We start from the raw sequence: 18,099 nt of genomic DNA, 5'->3' as shown, positions 1-18,099 counted from the left end.
TATACATTTTATTTATATACTCACTGTATAGGAACTGTCCTGTTCCCATAGCCCGGCGGTACAGCAGCGCGTTGGCAGCCTCTTGTTGCACACCAGTTACATTAAAAAAAAAAAAGAAAAAAGAAATGCATACATTATTTATGACCGAAAAGCTTCCGCTATTGCGGTGCAGCGAGGCTGGTGAAGGCAGCTCCTGGCTGTGCCCACGGGAAGCCCAGCGCCGGGAAGCCACGCTGGGAGCCGAGAGGTAAAACCAACCCCGGGAGCCGAGGACGGTGACCCCGCGCTGCCTCGTCCCCCCCGGGACGTATCTACAACCCTCTGCTTGCCCTGCTCGCTTGGTTTTTTGTTTCTTTTTTTTCCCAATCATAAACGTGGAATTTGCCATAAGGTGCCGCTCTCCAGCTCCATTTACGCCGGCGCTTCGTGGCCGCGGCGCGCACGTCTCCGCGCGGCGCCTGGCTGGAAACGGCAGCCGGGATCTTCAAGCACCTCTTAACCTTCCCGCGTTTGCGTAGAACGGGGGAGCAAAGCCCCTGCAAGACCTGGGTTGTGAAGCAAGAGGTGATGCTCTTCATATTCAGGGAGGAGAGGGAGAAAAATTGATTTGCTACTAAATTTAGCCTCAAATATCAAGTTTAAAAATAAACTTCCTGGAAACTTGTCGGTTTGAAGATTTATTCGAGAGGCCCAGAACCTGCCAGCTTGCTCCCTGCCCCGTCAGGCCAGTGCAGCTTGGACGCCGGCCGGGTGTTTCACAAGATGCTCAAGCCAGTGAGAAAAAATTTAATAAAATTTAATAAAAGCTGGACCTTTGCTTGTTTAAGACCCCACCCACATTGGCAATGCCTTTATCCAACCAAACACCAAATCCTTTTAACACCTTTAAACCTTTTTTGGGATACAGAAGGAGAATTTTTGGCCAAACCACTTCTGCTACTGCTGCTGCGGTGGAGCCCCAATTTGTGCCGCTTATTGATGCTCCTCAGCCAAGACGGCTAAACCAGACACTAATATTTCATCGGGAGAAAAATACAAGACAAATTTGTTCTTCACATCCTTTATTAAAAGCCCGGCCGGGCTCCCCTCCCTCCCCAGCCCTTTGCCTTCCCAGGACCTTTGAGGGGGGCGAAGGAGAAGGTTCTGCAGTCTCAGAACCTTCCCATTTCAATCCCATTTCTCCCATTTCAATCTCGCTGCCATTCCAGCGCATCTCTTAGGCTAGCAGCCACCCCGGCTGAATTAATGGCTTGTACCCAATCGCCTTGAAATTAACTTAAACTAATTAGATAAAATAGCCGAGTAATTTTATTGCAGTTTGGCCTTGTTGAGCATTGGAAGAGCATCCGAAAGGCAGCTGTTGCTAGAAGATGTCCGACACGAGCTCCCCCAGCTAAGACCCGAGGAGATGACTCCAACGCAGCCCTTTCCTTTGCCTCCTCCACCCCCCTGGACCCTCCAGGCCCCCCACATCGAGCAGGACTTTCTTCAGCTCCCATTTTTTGCAGCATCTGCAGCAAGTTGCTCCTCTCCAAACGTCCTCCGTCATGAGACGATGTGCTGCTGTTTTTCAGCAGAGGACATCTCGTCGCGTTGCCTACCTTGGGTCAAACTCAACGTTTGGTACTCAACGAGGGTACGGCAAGCCCAGCGTAGGGGGAAAAGACCAAACACAGCAATTAAATCTTTGGAAGAAAACCCTATTTGGCCCTAAAGGAGATGTTTTAAAAGGTTAGATCTTACTCTGCCAGAAGCCTTCGGCTTAGTTAGCCATGGCTGCAGGTAACTTCTCGGCGGAGGCAGCGGCTGCTCACGCTGAGTCCTCACTGGCTCATTATCGCATCGAATCTTCGCTCCAGTAAACAGGTCTAAGTACCTGCAAAGACGATGTAAAAAGCTCCTGAAGAGGCTTTGCAGAAGGGATTCCTCCTGTTGGGCGGGGGGGACAGATGAAGAAACCAGGGACCTCCAGTAATGCCGAGTCAAAGGAGAGGAGGATCCCGACGCCGCGTCTCCCTGGGGCGGGCGGACAGAGTGGCTGCTCTCGGCGCAGTGTTTCTGGATGATGGAGCCTGTGGGCAAAGACAGCTCTTCCCAGCTAAGCTCAGCTGGGCTAAGCTGCCCGGTTTAGCCCAAATTCCTGGAAAATTACGTGGGAACCAAATGTTTCTTAGTATCTGGGGAACACGGGAAACAGTATGAAAGATATTATTTTGCCATCAGAGGGATTTTGACACTCAGATGTTTGCAGCGAACGCAGAGGAGATGGGTTTTGAGTTGTGTTGCTCTTAGAGATGAAAGCACGCAGTCCACCGCCTAAATTAGATGTGTGACCACTAGAGAAAACCCTCGCGACTCCTATTTTCCAGAAAGGGTCTACAGATGTTACGAATCCCCTTAAAAAAGTTGTATTTAGTATTACGTTAATAAGCAAAACTTATAATAATTATAATAATATAATAAACTGGAGTTTATTACACCCACTACTAGGGCCAGCACTTAGCAGGACAGTCAGTAGCTTCCAGGGCCAGCTTTCGGCGCAGTCCTACGTCTCCCCAAGGCGTTTCCCTCCCGGCCAGGGAAAGCAGACCTTCAGGGTGCACGACAGCCCTAACCCTCGCAGACAGCATCAAAAATCTCTCCGAGTTCACCTTGACAGGACTTAAGCCGCCTCCTCCTCTTTTTACTAATTATTTCAGCACCTTTCTGGCTCTGAGATCTTGTATCTCTTCTGTTTTCCCAGACTTTCTCAGTGCTCTTATTATTGGAGAAGGTCAGCCATTCCTGACCCCGGAAACGCACAGAGACCCTTCCCCAAATTCCCTTTGGGACAAGCACCCACCCCGTGCCGCCCATGGCAACCTGTGCTGCTGACCACGGCCGTGCAAGCCCCACGCACTCACACTGCATCAAACCAGCAGAAGGGGCAGAGGGACCAGGTCTCTGTCTCTTTTTTATTTTTCCTGCAGACAAAAAAAAAAAAATCAAAATAAACCAGAAAAATTCCTAGTTCATAACCGTAGCACATAAGCAGCAGCATTTATAATCAGTCTGGTTTAATGAAATCCAGCAGCAATTCCCAGTTCTCTCCCCAGCAAACATTTCTGTTTGGTTTCTACGGGAGCGGCCGAGTCCCACAGAGACATCTTTCACATTGTAAGCTTAAAGAAAATTCACAAGCGTCTTTACAAAATGTTAACTTTGGGCTGTAACAAACTGGGCTTGTGATTTAACAGCTTCAAAGCTTCTGCTCCAAAGACAAGACACATCAGAGATGGAAGTTTCCTCGTGGATGGGTTTACACCACTTTCATGTTTATCCCTCCTAGGATCTATCTAACGTCCACCTGCGGCTGGCAAGGGAGTTGCCAGGAGCCATGAGAACCATATTCTGCTACATCAGCGTGGTAGTGTAAAAGGGACAGATTTCAGTCCTGATGAGGCAGCGTAAATAGTTCAGGAAAACATCTGAAAATACCTTACTCTTTCCTCAAGGAGCAGAGCCCTCACCTGCAAGCGCCCAGGATCCGTCAGGGGAACAGAAACCGCGTGCTGGGGTCCGAGGTCAGGAAGCCACTGGCGCACAGATGAAAAGACAAGACAAAAGGAGAGCAGCGGTGTGAACCCCGAAGGCAGGTCCCCGGGGAGAGCCGTGTCCCCAGCCTTTAGGTTACTCTTACTTCTGCACCGGGCAGAACGTGAAATAAAACTGCGCGTGGACAAACGTTTCCAGGAGAGCGCACCTCCTGCCACGCGCCGGCCCCCGGCTCCTGCCTCATCTGCTCTTCCCTTCGTCACCTTGGATGCCCGTGCCGGGCGCCTTGGCGGCATACTCGGTGTCTGCTCTCAAAGGCTGCACCTGGGAAGGAGGCAGGTCAGTGTTTGTGCTTCCCTTTACAGAAGACACGTAGGAAGGAGAGCCCGTCGGCAACAGGCTGCTGCAGAGTGAAAACGATTGGTCTAAAGAAAAAAAAAATCTCACTCCTAGAACCAAAGGAAGTATTTCAGTGTATTTTAATAGCACAACGATTCCTATTTTTTCAAGCAACATCCCACCTGGATGAGTTGTGGGAGTATTTTTGCTTCCCGGTCCTGCTGTACCGGGGCAAAGTCCCGGCGATGGTGGCTCTACCTGCGACTGCCCCTGCAGAACAACCCCCAGCAACTCGCGGCGTGCTGCCGTCGCCGACGCAAACACCTCCGCCGCACCGAAACCGCTTCCGCAAACACACCACGGGACTCGACTCTGCCTCTCACAGGAGAAGAGCAGGAGGAAAAAAGGAGCGTTTAATAACAGTCTGGGTTGAGATTTGTAGCAGGCTGCTGAACAGAGGAGATGCCAATGTTTTATTTAGTAAAAAGGTATGTATTCAGGTAGCAGAACACCTTACAGTAACTAACTCGGCAGGAAAGGTTAAAGTCATAGCACAGCCCTAGATCGGTTTGGGGGAGTGGGACGGGGAAGACGGCGGGGAGACTGTAAGGGAAGCAGCTTCAGACTCGAACCTTGGCTTCCAATATAATGTATTCAGAAAAATATTGCATGAAAAGCCTCAGGATTTTAGTTCTTTCATAGATGTATATTTACCAGTTTTCACAAAGACTGCAGGAATACGATTATAAACAATAAATTAGGACTTCATGTTGCTATCATTTGGCATAACACAATCAGGCAATTCTTCCTTTTTAAATATAAGGCAACACAAGCCAACACATAATTTAATCCGTCTTTAGTCAAATTGCTTAACTTTGCTAAAGAGTTACCACTAAAGAACGGTTTATAGTACACTTAAAAGAATTTAAATAATGACATGATATAAGTGTACTAACTTACGCAAGGAGTCAGAAAACGTACTCTGCTAAGCTTTGAAACCTAAATATTTGTTACAGCCCAGGACTACACGTCTAAATTAAAAAAATACAAATAAATGTTTTCTAATTTTTCCATTTACGAAAAACTTTTAAGAATCTCTAGCCAACTATGACGTCACTTCAAAACTTTTTTTTTTTTTTTTTTAAATTTTGTATGATGTCTTAAAATTTTAAACCATGCTCGTTAAGGAAAGTTCAAGGAGCAAATACTTAAGGCTTTGTTTTTCAAAGGGCTGTGAGGGAGGCCAGTGGATGGCAGAGGCCAGTGGGTTCACCCATACACAATGCTACTCAAACCCACACTACCAGGCGACATTCATACAGAAATATTACACTTAAAAGTTACAGTGTAGAGCAATATTTTTAGCCAGTGTACATATAAAGAATCAATGCATTAATTTTTTTCTTATTTTTTCTTTTTTTTTTTTTTTAATTTCCAAACTTGATCGTGATCATTATGTTCAAGTATTAGTCTCGTTAACAGAGATGAGAAGTTTTCTACTGACAACAAACCCGGCTGTTCGAAAGGAAAGGTATATTTCGGAGAACAAGACGCTGAGGTTACCCAATATTTAGTGTCCTACGGTCACTGACTCGACTAGCTGCTGGAAGTGATGTGGGAAAGGAACAGGAAGAGTTAGGCACCGAGATCCTGGGAAAAAGGGATGTTATAAATAGCTTCGCTGATTCCCAGAGAGGAGAACTGATCCATTAGATCTGCTGCGGCGTTTTAATGGAGAGGAATACGGGACCGTCGGTCCCACGGTGGCTCGTGAGCGGAGCTTCGCTTCACATCAACCGCCTCCCGTCCCATCGGTACTGCTGTCGCAACGGGACCGCACCACGCCGCCCCGCATGCCTGCTCATTGCGCCGGAGACAAGATGGGGTTACGTCTCCCGGCCCTGAAATTCTAGCTACCCAAGAAGCGGCTGAACCCTTTTTGGAGTTGTCGGTGGGTCTGGATTCCCTTCACATCAGGACGGCCAGACTCCTAGCAGCGAGGGGTTCAGACAAAGTTAGCTCTTCTGCTGGCAAAAGGGGAGCAGGGAAGGGAAATATGATGCAGAACAAAGGCAGCTACTGACAGCAGCGATGCTGCCTACGTCCTAAAACCGCCATTCCCCCCATCCTCCATACCCTGTCCGCAAAAAAAAAAAAAAAAAAAAAAAAAGAAAGAAAGAAAAAGAAAAAGTGTCAGAAAAATCAGCCAGAGATTTTTGGCTTTGGACAAAGTCTAAACGAAATGCGGGTGTCTCTGCAAGAAACAGTTGAAAAGCTTCTTCCTATGTTAATGCCTAAATACATACCCCTAGCTCGCTCTTTTCAAACGTGGGCTTCTTTTTCAATTAAATAGGCCTCTAGACAGTGCAAATGGTCAATGTTTAATGCGTTAATGAAATGGGCTTTCGAGTTGAAAATAAGCCCTGCTTCCTGACAAATTCTGTTGCTCTTAATCTTCAGAGGAAATTGAGATGGAAATTTAAGCAGCTACGCTACCTCGCTCTTTACAGAGCTGGTGAACAGATGCAACTGTGAAACCCTGCAGCAACTCAACATCAGTCCAGCAAGGAGCTACTAAGAGAAGGCAAAAGCTGCACAAAGGGGATTCTGCTGTGAGGAAACAGCTGTGGCGTGAAGTAGTGTAATGAAATTCTTTGAAACAAAAGGCATGTTAAATATTTGATGCATAAAGGAGACAGATAACATGTAAGCAAAGCTTTTAAATATACAGTATGTCTTCTTCCAATGGTTACTATAATGATCACACAAGTTTGCAAGTTAAAAATGCCTTGATTATTAATTAAAATTAAGACTAAACCTCTAATTTTTGTCTGTGAAAGTGACTGCAGCCTATCTATACCCTGGGTGTTGAATATGAAGATTTCGACTATCGGTTGGTTCAGGTGCTCGGTTCATGGGAGGCCGATGGACTTTTCCCAGCACGGCCATGCTCTGATCTCTGAAGCAGGACTGCTGGAAGTCCCCGCTTAGGTAATCCATGGTCTGCATCACATTACTCTGGCTGGATGGGCCAGCTCCAGCTCTGTAATGAGTTCCTCCTGCACAATCTAGCGGCGCTCCTGCCGGCTGTCCCCCGTGGAAAGGCATGGCGAGGTCCTGGGACCCAGAGCTGTCACTGTTGGGTGTGGGCAGAATGTTGTTCCAGATGGGCTGGAAATAGTGCCCATTGGTATATGGCAAGGGTCCCTGCAACCCATTCACAGGTGGAGAAGGCGTAGGCTTCTCGATGGGGGGCTTCAAGCTGAACGACTGGCCCATGCACAGTTCTTGAGGGTAGTTTGAAGTTTTGCCAGGAAAATTCTGCCCTGCGATCTCTCTCTGAGGGTGCTTCCCTGCGAGTCCAGCAGGCCCAGCAGCATCCCCACACATTTGCTGCAGATGTGCAAGCTGGTGCTGGTTCCACGCAACCGATTTGATTTCATTCTGGTACGCGGGCGGCAGCCTGTTAATATTCACCATGGGCACACTAACAGAGGCAGAAGGAATAGCAGCAGCAGCATGATCTACAGGGTTTACTACACAGGAAGGCATGGGTGTAGGGACATTGTGAGTAGATACCCTGGTACTTGCATTGATAAGCAGGTTGCGACTTATAGGGCTGGGGTTTGCAATCTGTCCCTCACAGACTGAGGTAGTGCTAATGCCAGCTCTGGCCTGGCAGAACTGGTTAATCTGGTGCACAATGCTGCTCAGGTCCGGTGGCTGGTTCTGCTGCAGGGTGGCAGCCATAGAGAGGGGAATGGTTGAGGTAGACACGGTCACATTCGGCGGCGCATCTGCATCCGGCATCTTTCTGCTTCCATGTAAACCTGGCTGCAGCAAAGGATTCGGGGGGTGCTGCAGAGTCTGGTGTGCCATGGTCTGAGGATGCTGCAAGCCCTGCGGCTGGCAGCGTCTGCGGCTGCGGTATCCCCTGAGGGTGCGGTAAGCTTTGTGGCTGTGGTATACCCTGAGGGTGCTGCAAAGTCTGTGGCTGCGGTATACTCTGGGGGTGCGGCAAAGTCTGTGCATGCTGGAGAGCCTGCTGGCGAGCAAGCGCCTGGGGGTGGGTTAAAGTGCTAGGTGCAACGTATGGTGTGGAAGGGGGATTCATCATCGCTTCCGGCAGCAGACGTGTGCGTGTCCCGTCGAAGTCCTTGATAATTCCTTTCGCTGGAGATTTGACTATCGCCAGGAGGCCTGTTTTCGTGGTGGCCTGAGATGGGTAGGGACTGTACCTCTGGCCCGAAGTATCAAGTCCGTTCACAGTACGGCGTATGTGTTTCCTCTGGGGAACCTTGACACTGTTTGGAAAAATTTTTATAGTCAGTGGATTGTTGGCGACCTTCTTAGCATAAGCATCCAATTCTGCTGGGGTAGGATACTGTGCAGATCTCATTTTCTGTGTAGTGTCCCCTGCGGAGAAAGGAAATTCGTCAATACCAATTCTGGTAAGCAAGGGACCAACCCCAGGGCAAGACAGTTGCACAGCAAGGGCAGAAAATCTCCAAGGAATCAAGAGGCAAGAACTTCATCTTCCCAGACCAGCGGATCATGTACCAGGTACCTCATTCCCTTTACTACCCGGTCACCAACACAACCCCCAGTTCAGGTTAAGGCAAGACCTGCCCAGGGGAGCAAAAGGAAACGAGTATTTTCATCAGAGTATGTTTACAGTTGGACAAAAAAAGGTAACGTGCTATAAACATCGGGCTGTCTCCAGCTGGAAATATTTCTTACAGCTTGCGGTGGTGGGCTAGTTTCTATTCTCTTAATTTAAGGCTGCCTCCCCGTGGCTCTTCAAGCCATTCTCAGTATCTTTACCGTGTAATTCAGAAATCAGAAAGTTATGAATTAAACATTAAACCCGTGTAATGCTGAGGTGGGAACCATACCAAGCACTTCAGCTCAAGTCTCCATTTACATCTGAGTTCTCTTCTAGATGCTGACATCTGAAAGCACTTTGAGTGTCTTTTTGTCCATTAGGAAGCCCTTGTCAGTCCAAGTTCAGCAAATGGAAGGAGGCTACGTGTGCATGACTTTATGGCTTGCAATTATTTCTTCAGCTGAATTTTCAGTGTGGCACCTTGCTAAGGACATCATCCTCATACCGCACAGCAAAATTATGTGATTACACCACAGGATTAAAAACATACTACTTTCCAGACACAGACAAAAGACTTCTGGAGACAGGGTTGTGGTTTCACTTACTCCGGTTTACCAGATACCTACCTTGCCTACAAGCTCGAAGTGCTTCTGGAAGGAACTTCAGAAGTCTAGGGAAATGCTTGTGCCTCTCTCACTATAATCCTATTCCAAGCAGAGAGTTGCGCCGTTCCCCTACCACAGCTCTGCTGCTTGACTCCTATGGGACTGCTGCTTTAGAAGTGATTTTATAATCTTCAAATAATGCTTTGCAGCCTTGACAATCCGATTTTGCTTTTGCTTGATTTCTACCACCCCCCTCCTTGCAAACAGTTTACCGGAAAAAAACCCCCACCCATCCTTTCTGCTAAAATTTTCAGTATCCCCATGCCATCTGCTGCTGTGCTGAAAGGACGGGAAACACAGCAGCCAGTTCCTCCAGAGCCCAGAAGCACCCAGCTCCGCATCTGGCCCTCAGACCCAAGGAAATCTAATGTTCCAGTAAAGAGCTTGACGCTCCCAGGCAAACAGCCCTTCCTCCTGAAAAGCCAGCTCTGGTTCTTTTAAGCAAATCGCCTCCAAAAGGTTCCCGAATACCGCTCAAGTCCAAGTACCAGCCATCTCTCTCCACATCCTGCAGCTTCCAGTCTTCACAGGTGAGGGACAGCAGGACTGCTCTAAGAGCACTCACTTTCAGAAAGTAAGGGCCAGGAAATGGAAAATAGGATGTATACCGAAAGAAAGGATAATTATAGAAATTTAAAAAATATCTTTTGTGAAATAAGCTTTGCAAGCAGGCCGTCTTGCATCTCTAGCACAGCACGTACCACCGCGACGGTTATACTCTTACACTCTGTGCTGTCCAAACACTGGCACGTACCACCCTTTCTCTTAATCAAAGGAAATGCTCATTTGATATTAACCTGAACATCCGCTCTCTGTTCATACCCCTGTACCTGCCACTGCAGGCAGGTGGTTTATATCTGTCCTTCTGAACGAGCTGCTATGCTCCTAACAGAGAGGAGAGCCTCCGAACGGATTTGCCAGTACTACCTTGCCTCAACAGCCAAGGCCTTCATGAGCTTCCAAACCTTTATTTTTAGCATCACCCATGCCCATTAAGTTCTGTTTCTTCCCCAAGAGATGACCCTTGCAGCTCACCCTGAATCAGAGAAGAACCATCAACAACGGACAAAGGAATCCACCCCTGCCTGTATTATGGCTTATGTTACAGTTACGGCCATTGTCACATAAAGCTTTTATTTTCAGATGAAAAATTAAGTAGATACTGTAAGACACCTTTACCATCAAAAATTTCCCAGCCTGGTTTACATTTCTATAGGCATACCGGCAAATTAGATGGTAAATATAAACACTGAACAGATACACTAAATATTCTTTTAACCAAGCATCTATTTTTCTCTTATACGGGACCTGTGATGGAAGCTTTTAGAAAGCAGCTAAAACAGCAATGTTTGAACGGGCTGCAGCTATCGGTTACAACACATCTGTAATCCCGAATCTGGAAAAACTCCTTCCTCTGACGAGAGAAAATAAGCCCTCAGTCAAACTGAGATGATGCACCAACATCAAGTTTGGCATCTTCCCAAATGGCAAACCATCTTTTAAATACCTTGGGCAGGATCTTCTGAAACTAACCACCAAACAGAGCCCATCTTGCGTATAGTTAAGATTATGCTCCTTTTACTATGGACCAACTCAGCCACTCTACTTAGGCCAGACTAAGGTGATGTATTTCTGAGTGCCTCAACGTGCTGCTTAAAATGTGCTTGGCTAGTAGTTCCACAGGCGAGATTCAATGACTGGAATAATTAAGGCAACGAACAAAAATTAGGAGAAAGGCATTATGGGGCGATCAAGAGTCTGAATATCCCATACAAATATCCTAACAAAACAGTAAAGAACAATTAGGTCTGGTTACTAAGTGAATGGAAAACCAGCTAGAATGGACCAAAAGAAAATGGTGATATTCGAATACCGCAAGTGCAAGAATTCTGGATCAGGCCATAAAATGACGAGGAGGATGGCAGATGAACAAGCTACATCAAGAAAACAACGGGATGAGCTCCACAAAGTTACCTAATGGTAAATGCAAGGCAGATTACTTTTGCTGAAAAGTAATTATTTCATATTTACTACAAGGCAAAGCTGTGCATATGAGCAATTACCCCAATAAATTGGTGAGCTGCAAGTTCATATTCCCGCTAATCCCGTGGCAACCAATTCATCTGGTCACATTCCTGTGTGCGTCTCACCGCTGGAGCTATTTTTACCATGCAATGAGATATATTTCTCTGCCTCACCTCAGCACCAGTGTAACATCTTTTAAGTGCATTTCACACTAAGGCTTTAAAACCCCCTGCTTTTAAAACTGTCTGCAGTTAAAACTTTCATTAACATTAAGCAAAATACAAACAAGCCTTCAGGATTCCCACCCTGATGAGAGTATCCATGTTGGGACAAGCGAGAAACAGCTGTGCCCATATTCTCCATAAAAATCTCAACCCCAGGAGTTTCTCTACAGGCTTTACAGAAAGAACCCTCACCCCTAGAAAGGACTTGATTTTAGATGATGACCTCATATTCAGTCCCAACCTGCTCTTCTCTCTGTTGTTCCCTCTCTCACCCAGCCCCAAAAGCTCTTTTCACCTTGGCTTTGCACCACTGTCATGAAAAACCACGCTTTTTCTCCCAGGCCCTGTGGCACGGCCGCTATGTCCAACAGCGGCTGCAGACACTGCCCAAATGGTCTTGCCTCGAGTATCCCGACTGACTGGTCAGGTTTATACTGGAGTCAGGGGGAAGAAGCCTATTTAATACAGATTAATATCTGTATACAATTATATCAATACAGAGCCAGTGAGAAATCACCTGTGTGGATAAAGACAAATTTCAGGGTTAGGCCTTTCCTGTGATGCAGGTTGGAATTCAAAAGAAAAATACTGAAATTGGAAGTCCTGGAGTGATCAGTTTCTAAAAGAAAAAAAAGGTGCATGTTAATCTACAAAACTCCTACTGCCCAGACCATCTTTAAGAAAAATGCCTCTTACCTGAAAGTGAATAAGAAAAAAAAAAAAAAGAATTGAGCTAATGTGGATTTTTAAATGTTAATAAAAAGTCTGATCCAGAAAACTACACTTAAATATTATTAATACAAATACCGTAAGTCTGAATAAAAGCTAGCATGTGGAGTTCTGTGCCTTTTATAAAAGCAATAGCACTATTACTAAAGTCCGCTTCCAACCTCCCAAAAGTCACAAGTCACCGTTCATTAAAAATGCTCATTAACTCAGCTTTCCTTTGGCCAGGGGCTAGACTACTTGTGCATATACAGCATGGAGAGAAATGCACCAATTAATCTTACACACATCTGCAGCAGGGGTGAGCAAGGTCTGCACAAGCAGTTTCATTTTCTATATAAACCAGGACAAACTGGAACAGCTGAGCATTACCACTGCCAGCCAGTGCCTGCCAGCTACTTTATGTCCTGAATTCTTTTAAATGCAGTACCCGAAGCTCTTCACTGAGCACGATACAGCAATGCTTTCAGCACGGGGATCAGCAGTTCTCAAACAGCATCAGATACTATCAGGTTAAGAAATTGCCCACGTACCACCACATTGCCTCGTAAATGCATACTAGCAAATACCTGATTTATGCACAGCTACCCTCACGGGAACGTCAGCAATTTGCTTTCAGAACTAAGCTTTCCGAGCCACCAAAGAAACTTCATGTAATGCAAGGACCTAGGCACGTTCTCACCACGACAGCCTACCTTTTGAGTAAGCACGTTTTGGTCAGCAAAGCTAGAAAAGAGAAAGGAGGGGAATGCCCAGTTTCGTGCCCTCTAAGGAAGTCCTTTTGTGAGTAAAGATTTTTACTACTGCCGAAAGTGTCGTTACAGTTACCCAGCCCGTGGAGTCGGCATAAATGCTATGCAAGTGCTGTGGGGGAGCACACGTGTGCACGTGAACAGCGTCATTCGCCTCTGGTAGGACTTTAAGCATGTCACCCTTAATTGCAAAATTATCTTACCTATTTTCAGTATCACCACAAGTCTTAACACAATAACAGTTGTAGCTATAACTGGAGTGTAAATTACTTGGTTTTAAAGAGCAACGAGTCCATCAGCAAACTGAGGGTACTGAGATCTCCCAATGCACATTTCAAATAAAAGAGACAGGTCACAGCCCTAAGAACCAAGTACACAGATCTTATGTAGAAACCTTGGTATATCTGAAATTTCAGCTGAACAATCAATATGCAGCTTCAGTGATAAAGAGGAGAGACAAAGTAAGATAAAAAAAAAAAATCTACCCAGTAAACTTACATTCCCAAGCTTAAATAATTCTTAAAAATACTAGTACAACTGTCAAAAAAATGACTGAAGTTATCAAAAAAGAATTATCAGAGTACTCTGCAGACATATTTTCAGAGGCACCAAAGAGACGTCAGAAAGAAGACGGAAACTTTGAACTTTAGTAATTTGGTCTAGAGCACTAATATTCGCAGTGTATGCCCCAGGTACGTACAACAACAGAGCTGCTGACCTCAAAAGGTGTGCATTAGCCTGTTCCAACTGTTATTGGTGTCTATGAGTAATTAAATGAATGGAAGTGAAAAAAGAGTCAGGAAAAAGTTGTGTTAAGAAGCAAGTCAGCTGGCACACTTTTAGCACAAAATGTTTTCAGCAAAGAGGCACGAATCTCACAGAAACCTCACTTGCATTTCATCTTGCTGTGGTTAAAATTAACCTTTATAGAGCCAGGAAGGGGGGAGAGCTTGCTGCACACACGTGAACCTCCACAGCGATTTCTCAGAGCCATTATTGATGGATGCCTTGAAGGCATAACAAAAGAAAGACTCTAACATTAAATAGTTTTTCCACTGCATCCTAAATGTTTGTGTCACAGCTGTACCAGAGCCAGATTTAACAGTTAACCACATCCTGCAGACAAAACGTCACTCACATTTCTGAAGTCCAGTGTTCATCTGCGTGTAAGAAAGAAGCTGAAAGGAGAGGTCACCTGGTCCTGGCAGACAGGCCAGCATGGCAGACAGGCACTAACACAACATGGGGCATTCACTCCTCTGCACACTGCAACAACAGAGAGACAATTCAAAGTTATAATACAGGAGGAACAGAGAAAAGAAAGTGGCAAAGAGCCATCCCTGGGTGAAGGCCTGACCAAGCACAGATGCGCAACCGCTGCTCTGGCCCTTACTGCATCTCGTAACAGCAACGGAAATACTTCAAGAAGTGGGTCACCTGCAGGGTTAAAACTGAAACAGCCATCTTGCTCTCCTCTGCTGCTTGACACACAGAGGATAATCCGGAACTCTGTCCTCAAATTTCAAAGGTGGTTGTTATGAATGGCAAAGAAACCACCATCATTCATCTCACTATATATTGAAATGCGCTGGCTACCTACCAGGTATAGCCAAAGTCCTCTGGAGAAACCCTGTCAGCTGTTCTTTCACATTTAATGAAAAGGCATGGCATGCATAAATTGAAGACAAAAGTATGCAGCACTCTGCCTTGTGGCAAGATTAAGCTGCATGCTACAGCTTGTAATTTCTGTGGTCCATTAGGCTGAAAGATGAATGGCTACAACTTCCTTCATTTCATAGGAGACTCGCTAACCTGCGCGGCTCTGGGTTAGACGAACGGCAAGACGTGCCTTCTGCACAAAGGAGCTGCCGAGGTGCCACCATCCTCTACTGCAGCGGCTCAGCACTTACGAAATCACACCTCGAAATGAATGCACTGAGCACTAAAGCTCTTTATATAAAAACACGGCACAGCTTCCCTCAAATCCCATCACTGGTGTACAAACACGAGGGGAGGTTTCCAGCGACAAAAGTAACTCATGCTCAGAGCCTCCCAACGTTACCGGGATTACGGAGAGAAACTTGACTTGAAACAAGGTCTCTAGAGGCCACCCAGTCCAAGCCCCTGCTCAAATCCCCACGGCCACAGCTACTGGGGCAAGCCACAGCCAGCCATGAGCACTTCAGAAAGCTCTAGAAAATGGGGTGGCTGAGCCAAGCTAGAGAAATCAGTTGACTTCTCCTTGCCCAAATCTCCACAAGCATCAGTGCTGCCATACAGGGTGTGTTTTTATCAAAACACCTAAGGAGCAGCTAGAAAGGGTTTGGGGTGTTATACAGCCCTCAAAACTTTGAAGAGTTGAAGCCTTCAAAATTAATCAAATTTCAGTCACTGTTTCAAAATCCCAATTAAAACAACTGGGGAGGCATTCAAAGATCAAGACAGGTGAAGCAGAAAGCTCAAGAGCGGCACGAGAAGCCACGGTTACAGAAACCCCACAGAAGCAACTTCTGAAAGAGTCGCACTGTCGAGGAGTGCATAAGCGATGAGAATGAAACCTTTGGATGACACCCAAGGTGGCAACGTCAACGCTGCGTCCTGGATAGCACCACTGCCTTCATGCTCCAGAGAGCTCCAAAAGCCAGTTTCTCTGCAGGGACGCTTTAAAGATTTTAATTTGAAACCTAACCTCAGACCACCGTCACAAGTCAGACCGCCCAAAGAATACCCGCACCAATACAGCAAACAGTGTGGACTTAAAGTTTTCCTGTAGCACAGCAATTACTCACTCCGTGTAATTCATTAGCTCCAGGTTTATGTGCATCCCCTCAGAGAGGAGGCCGATCAAACCAACAGCCAAGCAATCTTGTGCAAATATTAATTTATGAAAACTTCTGCATCTTCACTGTGTGAGTGCGCTCTCAAAAACTGAGCGTTGCTGACCAAGCCCGTTGGGTGCCAGTGTGGCTAACAATTAAAAATAATTTTGGGCACTGAATGTCAGCTTGACAACTTCATGCTATTGCCCATTCACCCTACCCACACAGAGTAGCGGCAGCTCAGTGCTGTGAGAAACTCACACACAACCTCACCAAGCCGCAGGGATGACAGTGCAACCACCAACACAACAAGTTTACACCATTCTGCATTTCATCCCTAGGAGACAGTAATGATCTGATCAGATGTCCAAGATACATAGTTGTAAAACCCTGTAAACACATCTAAACCCAGACTTTCTTCTCACCCCCTGTAGCAGGTGAGGTTCTTGGAGTCTTTCAGAAGGCGTTCAGAAATGATGACTGAAGACCTGTCACATCCACAACTTACACGAATTGCTTTAGGAACTGAAAAGTTGCTCGACCTTATAAATGAGATTAATTCATGACTATAAGTATGCAATGTTCAGTGAAACTTTGCAAACAGCCTGTGGGCAGCAGTTTCTTGCCCCAAATAATGCCCAGCAAGACCAAAAAGACAAAATAAGAATCCAGCTCTTTTTAATCAGAAGACAAAACCACTGTGAGTTGCCAGAGCTCCACCTGAGTAAGCAACAGAAAAACTCACGGTCAGCAAGAAAAAAACAGTAATTGTATTCTCCTTTTTTCCTCGTTTCATCAACTTCAGAAGACTGGCAAAACAAGACCGGTTTCTCAGTGAAAAACAGGCAAACAAAATTAAGAGCCTTCACTGTAGTCAGAAAACCATCAGATCACACCATTCCCATATTCACCCAAGCATCTACCTTTTACTGCAGTAACGTCTGATGCCAACCCAAGATTACTTCCCATCCCTGCATGGCCAAAGGAGCTCGGTGTCTAACACAGCTCTTAACCAAGGGCAAGTTTGTGCGCAGCCCCAAAAGAGAGAAAAGCGCTCTGCAGTGCAGCACTGCACTCAACGCGCTCTTTGACCGAGCAAGTAGCATTTCTGACAGGAAGATAACGCGGAGGGTTTGCTCACCTGCTCCACCATTAATGCTCATTATAGCCTGAGCACTGTGACTCTGAGTAAGCCTCTTGCTGAAGCGCCAGGCACACAGCAATAAACAGGATAATGGCACATTAGGGGAGAGAACAAGTCATTAAGAGTGGTCACAGCATTCAACTCAGAAAAGCCAGGCTTCTGTGATAAGACAGCAGTAGTTCCTTGAAGGTCAAAACATGTATTTACAGAAGCTTTAGTTCCAATACACAGAGTAATATTTTAGAGAGGGCTATAAAAGCAAGTTGTTCCCGCAGGCAGCTAATCATTTTAGGCAATGCCAAAGGTTCCTAGAAGACTGGGGTGGCAGTAATCATTTTAAAGGAAATACTGGAGTTACAAAAATCATTTTAAGTAGAAGCATAAAATCATTCTTTTAGCTTGATTTGCAATAACCAAATTGATGCCATCTAGGTCACTGCTGAGCATTAAAAAAAAAAGAAATTCAGACTTATATAGAAGTGCTGACCATAACTCCATCACTGAATTCCATATTATAATTAAAATCCTGCTCCAATTTTTGTTCTCTATGAAATTAATATATTTTTCAAAATCCAGATCGTATTTGAAAACCAATGCATTTGAAGTATCTTTACAAACAAGCCCATTCATTTTTTTGTTAGAAATTAATTAACATTTAAGATACATTAACCTTTGAGATACTCAGCACCTGACTGACTTCTATCCTGACTGATCATCAGCACGAGCTAGCGCAGGCAGCTCCAACATAGCACCCAGCAAAAATGAACTGAAATCCCCGACAAGGGCTGTATTTGGGATTGAGGTGAGCATTAATGGCTGTCTCAGTTGTTACGCAGTCTCAGGTCAGCAGCGCAGGGTCCCGACACAAAGGCAGCTGGGCCCACCGTCCCCTTCTGCGCTCAGCTTTATTGCTTCTAATTAGTCCAGAGCAGGAGATAAACTGAACTTGGCACGTCAAGACTTCTCGCTAGCAGACTTGGCTCCACGGCGGCAACTTGTGTGGGCACCAGCACCTGCAAAGCTCGCCGCGGGGCTGGAGCCACCGCCCCTCCGGGAATGGGCAGTGTGGTACTGGGGGAACTGGAACAGACAGAGTGAATCAGGAACCGAGAGGTTTTTGCACTGTGCCAGGCGCAGTAACACTGTCATCTAAACCAGTCAGCTGCAAACTGGAGAGCAAGATGACCAGCAGGCTTTGGCAAGGGCAGCTGTAAAACCCCTAGCTTTAAATTTTTTAAATTGCATTTTGAACTGATTCTGTATGC

General features: G+C 45.9%; 1 protein-coding gene across 1 annotated transcript; it reads right to left on the bottom strand.

The window, feature by feature from the left end:
• Positions 1–6,139: 6,139 nt before the first annotated feature.
• Positions 6,140–14,137, bottom strand: LOC104621099 (protein FAM222B-like). The gene is given in 3 exon segments (XM_010287494.1): positions 6,140–7,783; positions 7,785–8,289; positions 14,010–14,137. Coding segments are annotated over 3 exon segments (1,647 nt in total). The 5' UTR covers positions 14,092–14,137; the 3' UTR covers positions 6,140–6,723.
• Between the last annotated feature and the right edge of the window lie 3,962 nt (positions 14,138–18,099).

Source organism: Phaethon lepturus, unplaced genomic scaffold (assembly GCF_000687285.1).
Source record: "Phaethon lepturus isolate BGI_N335 unplaced genomic scaffold, ASM68728v1 scaffold44185, whole genome shotgun sequence".
NCBI lineage: Eukaryota > Metazoa > Chordata > Aves > Phaethontiformes > Phaethontidae > Phaethon > Phaethon lepturus.
This window is presented reverse-complemented; position numbering and strand designations above follow the sequence as displayed.